The sequence below is a fragment of the Capsicum annuum genome, unplaced genomic scaffold (assembly GCF_002878395.1).
Source record: "Capsicum annuum cultivar UCD-10X-F1 unplaced genomic scaffold, UCD10Xv1.1 ctg995, whole genome shotgun sequence".
Taxonomy (NCBI): Eukaryota; Viridiplantae; Streptophyta; class Magnoliopsida; order Solanales; family Solanaceae; genus Capsicum; species Capsicum annuum.
The window spans coordinates 9,246-20,616 of record NW_025896043.1 but is presented as its reverse complement, the minus strand read 5'-3'; the positions used below and the strand labels follow the sequence as shown (position 1 = coordinate 20,616).

General features: G+C 35.7%; 1 protein-coding gene across 1 annotated transcript; it reads right to left on the bottom strand.

The window, feature by feature from the left end:
• Positions 1-1,974: 1,974 nt before the first annotated feature.
• LOC124895756 (putative dynamin-related protein 4A) lies at positions 1,975-10,770 on the bottom strand. The gene is made up of 3 exons (XM_047406183.1): positions 10,728-10,770; positions 2,195-2,557; positions 1,975-2,081 (listed from the first exon to the last, which is right to left on the bottom strand). The coding sequence occupies exons 1-3, from the start codon at positions 10,768-10,770 to the stop codon at positions 1,975-1,977; spliced, it is 513 nt and encodes a 170-aa protein (XP_047262139.1).
• Between the last annotated feature and the right edge of the window lie 601 nt (positions 10,771-11,371).

Below are 11,371 nucleotides of genomic sequence, written 5' to 3'. Positions count from 1 at the left end.
TTCCCTCAACTATACTGATAATTTTGATTGTTTCTTTGAATGTGAAAATTAGTTACACCTTAGAATTTTATGGGCGCCTCTGAGAAGTCTCTGTAAATGCACAAGAATTAACGTTTCAGGCTTTTGTTGTACGTTTGTATCTACTGTGATTGTCTGATTATTGTGCACCAAGATGGTGACATCATACGTCACTTTATAATCTCATAGGTAGCGATGAGCATTGAAAGATGTAGCTCTTTGGCAATGGGTTCATCTCAAGTTCTTTCAATGTGGTCTATAGATGATATTTGTGAACTAATATTACATCTAAATCCATAATAGTATTAGTATGAGTTCAGTGCTAAAAACCTTAAAGGTCGAACTTGATTCGGTGATGATCTATTCTGATATATTTCTATTTTATCTTATAGGGCTCGTGAAGATACTCATGAAGTATGACAAAAGAACTGGAGCTCTTCTTCGCTTTCCTTTCATTCAGAACGTCTTACAGCAGACTTTCTTCACCATTGATTTGTTTTACAAGCTTGTGATGCAATTAACTAGAGAGGGACAGAAGATCATCTGGCCAGAGTTATCGCAACAAGAGCTAAGGTCGATCTGAAGATAATCGTTAATGAGTACCAGAAGAGGGATAACATTCCTCTGGGTCACGCCATTGCAAAAGATACAAGATGAGATTATGAAAGTATAATGTTGGCTTTCCTGGACAAGAGGACTGGGAGGATTTGGCCACTTGTGTTTTACAATAAGCAGCACAAATACTCAATCTTGGAGATAATTCAAGAATCTAGCCTAAATAGTACTCAGCAAACACAAGATCAATCTAGAATCTTGAAAAAGATAGTTCCTTTAGCACCTAAACAACAAGAGCAAACCAAGAAAAAGGCACCAAAATTTAATGAGCAGAACAAATACTCAATCTTGAAGATAAATCCAAGAACTTAGCATAAAACTCCTCTACACACACAAAACCAATCTTCAATCTTGCAAAAAAAAAAAATTTCCTTTATCCCATAAACAACTATAGAGAACCAAGAGAAGTGTACCAAACATGCAATGAAGATGTAGAAAAATGGACAAAAAAAAAAAGAAAGACGATAATTGTTGTAGTAGAAATAAATGTGTCAACCTACTGTCATGGTCTTTGTCGCCATTGCTGTCTCATTTGCCAATATTTGGATCCAAACTATTGTAAATGGACAGTGCAGGCAAAAAAAACACTAGGTGGGTTCTCGTCTGTTCAAGTCTTGGTGGATAGATTCAGTCTTTCGTGGAGAAGATTTTTCTTTTAAGTTATATGAGTGCTCTGTGGTGCCAAGACAATTAAATTTGTGGTGAAAGATTATTCTGATCAATATATGTATTTATAAATAGTATCATGGTCTTTATCTGGGGGGTCTATCGAAAACCACCTCTCTACTTCTTCGAAGGTAGCGGTATGGACTGCGTACATTTTACCTTCCCCAGATCCCACTTGGTGGAAATTCACCAGATATGTTCAATTCAATATAATTTTTTTTCTTTTTTGAGGTGTCGAAATACTATTATGAAATAAAAGATTGTACCTGATTGCAAAAAGAAAATGATAGTCATAAAGTTTCTGCCATAAACCAACTGCTACGCAGAATCTTTGAAACAAAAATTGTAGGTCTTTAAAATTAAGAATCAAAACAATATTAAGCACTACTAACTTAGTCTACCTCCTCAATCTCAGCACTACTTCTGCCGCTAGATGCAGGACCGTCATCATCCATGCCAACACTTATGTCACCACCTGCTCCCCAGTATATTTTTGCAATAATTGGGTTGCAAATACTCTCAAACTCTTTTATTTTTTCCTCAAACTTATCAGCCTCAGCAAGTTGGTTACCATCGAGCTATTAGATGGCTTGCTCAATGGCATCCTCAATCTTCTTCTTGTCATCAGCGGACACCTTGGACGCAATCTTCTCATCCTTCACTATGTTCCTCATATTATCTGCCCTTGTCATTTGTGATGGTAATCTTGTTCTTCTGTCCAGTGGTATTATCCTCAGCTGAGACATTCAAACTTCCACAGATAATCCATATGACAACTGCATCTGCAGAACATCACAAGAGGAAAGAAATGCAGAAACACAAATATTAACAGGAAGACCAATTCATTTCCAATTCATTATGCTTTTCTCTGGTGTTATATACGCCATTATAAAACCTGAAATTTGTTCAAGCATATCTTCGATTTGTCCGAGAACTGTAACTCTAGTTATTCTAGGCAAATCTACCATCGTTAAGTCTGGAACACCATTCTTTTTCACTATAAGTTTTGAAGAGATATCGGATATGCCCTTACCATGTCTAGCAATCTCATTAGTTGCGAGAATAATGACATCTGCAATGTGAGCTTCATCGGTTGGAACCAAATTTCCATTGTACTCCAAGTAAACCTCGGTCTCCCTGTGATTTTGGAGCCTCGTGATGAGAGGCACTCTAGTGCAAATGCCTTCTCCTCTAGGAAGTTTAATTCCAGCAATTGACTCAAGCACACTCTTATCAGAAGGCCTAGGTTCAGCTATGGCTAGTTATCAGAGTCGAGCACTTTTTTACTTGTTAAACCCAAGATAACATGAGCTTCAACTATTCAAGTTTAGACAATAATTTAGCCATGCACTTCTAAACTAATTTCTGGTGGCAATATTCTTTGAAGCAAACTTGTTGCACAACCATCAGATAAAAATTATACACTGATCAGAAAGTTGAATTCCAAAGCAGAGGAGTTTCTTGAAAGTTAGAGTTATAGCTAGTCAATTAAGGAAAGGGCAGGCCGCACAACATGAAGCAACATAGAACTAACATAGCAAATAAAAAGGAAATGGTTATACTTCCCCGCTAATTGTCATAGCAGCTATCAAATTGCACCATAGAATCTAGAAGTCAAATGGCTACAAAGAGAATTTGAATAACTGCCGTAGCATCTATAAAATTACATATACACTTAACACATTTGTTCTAGATTTGAAATATTTAACAAACATTAGTTACACAAAAATTTAGCATCCTTAGGTCTATAGCAATAACTAGGGGTGTCAAAAAATGGCACTATTGCCATACTTTAAAGTTGTTAATCAAGCAAAAACGATCAAACTAGTGACGCCACTTATATCCATAAGTTTGTCATACTTTAAATTTCATCATGGACAGCCATCCACACCATTGTGTCGCGCTTATCTTCACCCATACTTAAAAATAACTCTATTTTTTTTATCATCTTTATAGAGAACCATTGCAGCTTTGATACGTTGTTCTACAATGTACAACTCAAAAAATACAAGGGATTTAAGGATGGAATAAACTTGACCACGAACATCAGATCAATCACACTCTCTGAGCTTTTCAATCAAGGCACTCATTCTTTTGTATTGACCTTTAGTAAAAATTTTAAGAACTTCCATCATACCGTCAAGAAATCTCTTATTATTATCCTCTACTATTTTTTTACTTTTCTTGTTTTTCTCTTTTCATTAACATTAGAAGAGGACCTTTTAGCATACTCACCTTGTTTATGAGTCTGTCAGGATCCAACATTTTCATTAATGTTCCAGTTGTAATACCCCAATTTTTTAAACCGAAATGCTACATGATGCTCATGACCCCGAAGGACCACAAGCTAACTCATCACTGATATCTGTACCAGTATACTGCATAATATATCATAAAATGCAGAAAAATGAACATGAAAGGCCATAAGGTTTGAACTGAATAAATGTCTGATAACAAAATATCTAAAAAAGGTATAACAATACCAAAACAAGTCATAAATACTAAAAATAATGAGATCTGAATATCTAATCTGACATCCAGTCTGAAAGCCTCTAACTGAACTTAATAAGAAGTTGAAGGACCATGTCTCCAACTAACTCCATCTAGCAACTGAATAGTAAATGTAGCAATAATCATATCATCCTTGAATAAGAAGAACTCACTGCAAACTCTGAACACTGGAATGCTACTACTGATCTGGAGCTCGTGCCTCTGAACCTATGGTGTAACATAAGAGAAAGCACCATAGCGCAAATGCGTCAGTACGTCTGAATGTACTGAGTATATAAGTGAGGTAGGCTAAATAGAAATGGTTATATACATGAAAAATGCTAACTAATATGAACGTGGGAATTCATACATGCATACATAACTGTAACTAAACTCGTGGAGATACTGACTACTGTGTCTGAATACTGACAACATGAGTGTACTGATACTTAGATACTGAATAGATAAATAACTATTTCTGACATTTTGAATTATGAAGAACTGGTCTGGTTGACGGTGTCTAACAGTCCAGAAGCTGAATACTGATATCATGAATATAACTGTAATGATTGACCTAATCGATGTAACTGCTACTGAATCCTACTGCTATCTGAAATACATTAAACTAAATAATTGGGCTGAACTGAATAATTGAACTAAACTGATTAGCTGAATTGATACTGATTAACTAGACTGATATTAGTGGTATTGTTTAGTGGAGCTAAACTAAGTTTACTGGATTTCGATGACTGATGGAATGTACAGAATTCTGAGGACTAGTTGAGAGTACTGAAATTACTAAGATTGAAATTGAATACTAAGGTTACACATATTACTGAGTACTGAGATCACTGAACTACTAAGATTACTGAGGTTACTGAATTTTTCCTGAGTCACATGACTGGCTAAATTCTATAGATCATGGCTTGACTGAGAGTATCGTGATAACATGACATGGCTCTAGGCACACAACTATATATTCGAGTTCGAATACCCCCAGGACTCGATGGGAGGAAACTGACACAACATGACTGACTTGATCATAAGATTGGAGTCCACAATTCACATTGTCATAAGTAGGGGATATTATACTTCACGTAGTTCTTCAACATCTTAAGCATGGTAGGGAGTGCATGGATATATTTCATGTACATATAGTATATCTCCATTATCATACATGCTTCGTACCACAACAATAGCAACACATCAATAGCATGGAATTTATATTAAAGTATATAGCTAACATAGACTTGTTATTTAGATATCATGGAATCATGTAAACATGAATTTCTAGCATCCTAAGCATTTTATCAAACACCTTGCATGCATAATATTGAGCATAGGTATACTTAACAAATTTAGAAATCTTGAACCACCCAAATTCATGGGTTTCCAACTAACCTATTCGCATGATTCATGAAAAACACATCAACACACAACCTTGAATCCAAACAACAATCATTAACATGAATATAGTCATAAAACAACAAGGAAATCACAATTTATAATTTAAAACATGATTCTTAAGCTCCATGGATGAAAGGGACCCATGGATGAACACTATGCATACCTTAGATTAAGAATTCATGAAGATTGACGGTGAAATTTCCTTGAAGTAGACTCTTCTATGAAAACCGTAGGGCTTGTTCTTGAGAGTTTTGATCGTGAGAGGAAACACTAATCTTGTGGTTGAGAGTGTATGAGAGAGCTTTTTGAGATGTTTAACTAAAGAGAAAGGAAGATAATACACTCTTTGAGGATTATAAGTTGTGGGAATTGAAGTAAAAAGACCAAAATACCCTTACTAAAATGTCCCTCAATTGTAGGAAAAATATACTTGACGCCATCCGTGATAGGCCGTCAGGTCTGTGATAGGCCATCACGAATGGTCGTCACAAAAGGACTCAAAATTCTTGATTTTCTACCCAGACTGACGACGTTGTCAGAGATATCATCATAATGTGACGACGTCGTTAAAAAGGTCGTCAGAAATATGATAGCCCATCAAAAACGTCGTCTCAGTTTTCCAGCTTGACATGCTGAAATAAAATGGGGATAACTCTTTGCTCCAATATCGAATATATGCGAAATTGGTATCGTTGGAAAGATAATTCAAAGATATTTCATTTGATATATAATAAACCACCCAGTTAGTCATATACAACGAGTTATGATTGATTGAAGTTGACCCAAGTTTTGACGTTCACTAAAACTTGAACGATAGGAAAGTTTTCAACTTGTACTTGAGTTAGGGGACCTCTATGATATAAATTCATGCTCAAATAGATTTACACACTACCTAATTGATTAACACACTAAATTTACATAGGATTTAAAGCTTTTGAAACATCTACACATAGGAATGATGGATTTTTATCCTAGTCCGAGATGTGGGGTATTACAATATCTCCTCCTTGGAAACATTCATCCTCGAATGATACTGGCTGAGATGAGAGAAAAGGAAACTTACACAAATATATAACATGAATAACTGATCATGATTTCATGGCCGACATGACTGAAAACTGAGCATATCATACTGTATATGCATATCTGATGCATGCGAAGCTAATTTATGAATATAGGACTGAGTGTTCCGATAAACTGAGTTTCTCAAACTGAGAATGCATATCTGATGCTTAACTGATAAGTTGAATCCATGTATATCTGATGCATGATTATATGAGTGACATAATACGTGAATACATGACTGAAAGTACCGATAAGCGGACTACACATATCTGATACGTGAATACATGACTGAACTGACTCACGAACATGCAACTGAACATGCAATGGTAAAGGAACTAATATTGAACTAAAACATGAGAACATGACTGATTCTGCTACGTGACATATGGACTGAACATCATGAACTGAACTGAACCTCTGAATACTTGACTTACAGCTGAGGTCTAACTTGAAGGTCAAATTATGAGTACCCTCTATTCTAGACCGAATTCATTATGCAAGGAGAAATTGAAGGATGTAAGGCATGAGAGCGTTAAGAGAAGGTGGGGTATCTCCCCCTTGGGACGCTATGTCCCTCTAAGAATGCTTACCTTACGGAGATACTGGGTGATGCACAAGGCATCTACAAACTAGATTATAACTAAACTTCGGGAGTCAGAAGCTAATGAATGATGAATGAGATGAACTGAACTTGCAACTACTAGGAGGTTCTACCTTGAAATTGTTACATTCTCTGAGGTTTTGGATAGCATGAATAGATACAAGGATGAGAAAACAAGCTATACAAATTTGACTGCTTGATTGCTAAACTGACTTGCTGGCACGACATGAATATTAAAAGAAGGGAAACTGTTCCTAAAACATCTCATAGAATCCTGCACATAAGTATGGTGCACAACACACGCATGTACAAAACTCTACTAGATATGACTTTCAGACTTCCTAGAACTCTATTGAACCTGGCTCTGATACCAAGTTTGTAATACCTTTCTCAACTGAAATGCTACACGGTGCTCATGACCCCGAAGGACCACAAGCTAACCCATGACTGATATCTGTACCTGTATACTACATAATATATCATAAAATGCGAAAACATGAACATGAAAAGCCATAAGGTTTGAACTGAATAAACGTCTGATAACAAAATGTCAGAAAAAGGTATAACAATACCAAAATAAGTCATAAATACTAATAATAATGAGATCTGAATATCTAATCTGAAATCTAGTCTGAAAGCCTCTAACTGAACTGTATAAGGAGTTGAAGGAACATGTCTCCAACTAACTCCATCTAGCAACTAAATAGTAAATGTAGCAATAATCATATCATCTTTGAATGAGAAGGACTCACTGCAAACTCTGAACACTAGAATGCTACCGCTGATCTGGAGCTCATGCCTCTGAACCTGTGTTGTAACATAAGATAAAGCACCATAGTGCAAATGTGTTAGTACGTCTAAATATACTGAATATACTTATGAGGTAGGCTAAATGCAAAGGGTTATATGGATGAACAATTCTGACTAATATGAACGTGAGAATACATACATGCATACATAACTGTAACTGAACTCGTGGACATATTGACTACTAAGTATGAATACTGACAACATGAGTGTACTGATACTGAGATACTGAATAGATGAATGACTATTTCTGACAATTCAAATTATGAAGAACTAGTTTGGTTGACTTTGTCTGACAGTCGTGAAGCCGAATACTGATATCATGAATTCTGATAACTAATATGACTGATACATGAGTTAAGAAAACTGATATAACTGATATAACTGTGATGATCAGCCTAACCTATGTAACTGATATTGAGCAACTGTATCTGACAGTCTAAGTTCTGATGAAACTATCTGAGTTCCGTTCTTCTTGGAGTAACTAAATCTGAGATCAGTCCTATCTAGTGGGTAATCATGAGTATACTGATAATAAGGATGATTTGACTTACTCTGAGATCATTCCTATCTAGCGGGTGATCTTTAAATCTAATGATTCTGATACTGATTAATCATAGTTGAGATCAGTCCTAGCTAATGGGTGATTTTGAAGTGTATTTACAATGATAAGCATTGACTATATCTAACAGTACTGAATCTATACTACTAAGCTGAGTTGACTGTATCTAAAAGCCTTGATTCTATAACTGAAACTGTGGGATCTGTTCATCTAAATGACATGCCCCAAGTTAAGCTGACTAGGGTCCAATTTCTGCCCTGAATGGAAGGGTGCCAGTACAGCGCCACCAGTAAAGTCATTTGCTGTAGAGTCATTCCTAATCTATCGGGTGACTCCTGAGATCAGTCCTATACATATAAATGTCCTAATGGGTGACCCCTGAGTATGTCAGTCTTATCTAACGAGTGACATCTCATACCTACGCTGGCTATGTAGTTCTGGAACTTAGGAATTGCTTCTAAGGATCTCAGCCTTAATCTAACGGATGAGTCTCCATCCCTAGGCTCACTCGGTGCTTAATACTACTGCTATCTGAAAGACATTGAACTAAATAATTGGGCCGAACTAAATAACTGAACTAAAATGATTAGCTGAACTGATATTGATTAACTAGACTGATACTAGTGGTATTGTTTAGTGGAGCTAAACTAAGTTTATTGGATTTCGATGACTGACGAAATGTACTAAGTTCTGAGGACTAGTTGAGAGTACTGAAATTATTGAGATTGACATTGAATACTAAGGTTACAGATATTACTGAGTACTAAGATCACTGAATTACTGAGATTACTGAGGTTACTGGATTTTTTCTGAGTCACATGACTTACTAAATTCTATAGATCATGGCTTGACTGAGAGTATCGTGATAACATGACATGGCTCTAGGCATACAACTACATTTTCGAGTACGAATACCCCCAGGACTCGATGGAAGGAAACTGACACAACATGACTGACTTGATTATAAGATTGGAGTCCACAATTCACTTTTTCATAAGTAGGGGATATTATGCTTCATGTAGTTCTTCAACATCTTAAGCATGGTAGGGAGTGCATGGATATATTTCATGTACATATAGTATATCTCCATTATCATACATGCTTCATACCACAACAATAACAACACATCAATAGCATGGAATTTATATTAAAGTATAAAGCTTACATGGACTTGTCATTTAGATATCATGGAACCATGTAAGCATGAATTTCTAGCATCCTAAGCATTTTATCAAACACCTTGCATGCATAATATTGAGCATAGGTATACTTAACAAATTTAGAAATCTTGAACCACCCAAATTCATGGGTTTCCAACTAACCTATTCACATGATTCATGAAAAACACATCAACATACAACCTTGAATCCAAACAACAATCATTAACATGAATATAGTCATAAAACAACAAGGAAATCACAATTTATAATTTAAAACATGATTCTTGAGCTCCATGAATAAAAGGGGCCCATGGATGAACAATACACATACCTTAGATTAAGAATTCGTGAAGATTGATGGTGAAATTTCCTTGAAATAGACTCTTCTATGAAAATCGTAGGGCTTGTTCTTGAGAGTTTTGATCTTGAGAGGAAACCCTAATGTTGTGGTTGAGAGTGTATGACAGAATTTTTTGAGATGTTTAACTAAAGAGAATGGAATATAATACGCTCCTTGAGGCTTATAAGTCGTGGGAATTGAAGGAAAAAGACCAAAATACCCTTAGTAAAATGTCCCTCAATTGTAGAAAAAGTATACTTGACGCCATCCGTGACAGGCCGTCAGGTCCGTGATAGGCCGTCACGAATGGTCGTCACAAAAGGAGTCCAAATTCTTGATTTTCTGCCCAGGGATGACGAAGTTGTCAGAAATATCATCAGAATGTGACAACGTCATTAAAAAGGTCGTCAAAAATGTGATAGCCCGTCAGAAACGTCGTCACAGTTTTCCAGCTTGACATGCTGAAATAAAATGGGGATAACTCTTTGCTCCAATATCAGATTTAGGCGAAATTGGTATAGCTGGAAAGCTAATTCAAAGATATTTCATTTGATATATAATAAACCACCCAGTTAGTAATATACAACAAGTTATATGATCGATTGAAGTTCACCCAAGTTTTGGCGCTCACTAGAATGATAGAAAAGCTTTCAACTTGTACTTAAGTTAGGGGTCCTCTATGATCTAAATTCATGCTCAAATAGATTCCCACATTACATAATTTATTAACACACTAAATTTACATAGGATTCGAGGCTTTTGAAATATCTACGCATAGGAATGTCGGATTTTCATTCTAGTCCAAAATGTAGGGTATTACACCAGCACTAGCTACAACGACATTCTCTTCTCTACTAAACACACTAGGTCTAGTGGCATTTTTGGCTCCACTAAATGAACTAGGTTCAGTGGCATCTTCAGCTGTAGTAAATGCACTATGTCCAGCGGCATTTTAAGCTTCTCCAGTACCTACTTTAGAGCTATGATAAACATTACCTTCTTCTTCATCATCAACATCAATAAGAAATCCCAAACTCATGTCATTACAAAGTGGTGGAGTTGGACTCTTTTAAATTTCCTCAGTAGCATCTAGCAGTGCTTCTGCAAACTCTCCAGTTGCTCTATCCTTGTCAAAGATTTCCTTCCAATCCTCAAAAATTGACCATTTCTTAGTATTCATATTCTTCACTTTTCGTTCAGCCTACAAAAAAATAATTAAAATATAGCGTAATGCCATATTCATCAATTATGAAAGCATTTAAGAGCAACAATATTCAATAAATATAGCTCTTATTCCTTCAAATAGCAACAAACTTCAGCAAATCAAGACGTTTACTAACATTTTTTGATAGGTTGTCAATTGACTTCCATAAATGTTGTGTAGTAGATTATCAAAAATGACACAAATGACTTCTATAAATGAAGCATATGACATACTTAATATGAAAAGTGAAAAACCTCACAGAGACAATCAGAATAGTAAGTCGGATCATATTAATTACCTTCATAAAGTTATCCTAAAATATTGGATCGTCAACTAATATAGCTCCATCAATATATTGAAAGCCCAAACCACTTTGAGTCTTTAGGAGAGCTATAATTCCATAACATTTTTTTCAATATCGCATTTTATTTTTGAT

Coding starts and splice junctions, on each gene's coding strand:
- LOC124895756 (XM_047406183.1), bottom strand. CDS start 10,770: ATGAGTTTGGGATTTCTTATTGATGTTGATGATGAAGAAGAAG. Junction 2,558..10,727: donor TGTTGATGATGAAGAAGAAG/GTAATGTTTATC, acceptor TCTGATAACTAG/CCATAGCTGAACCTAGGCCT. Junction 2,082..2,194: donor TATGCTTGAACAAATTTCAG/GTTTTATAATGG, acceptor GATGTTCTGCAG/ATGCAGTTGTCATATGGATT.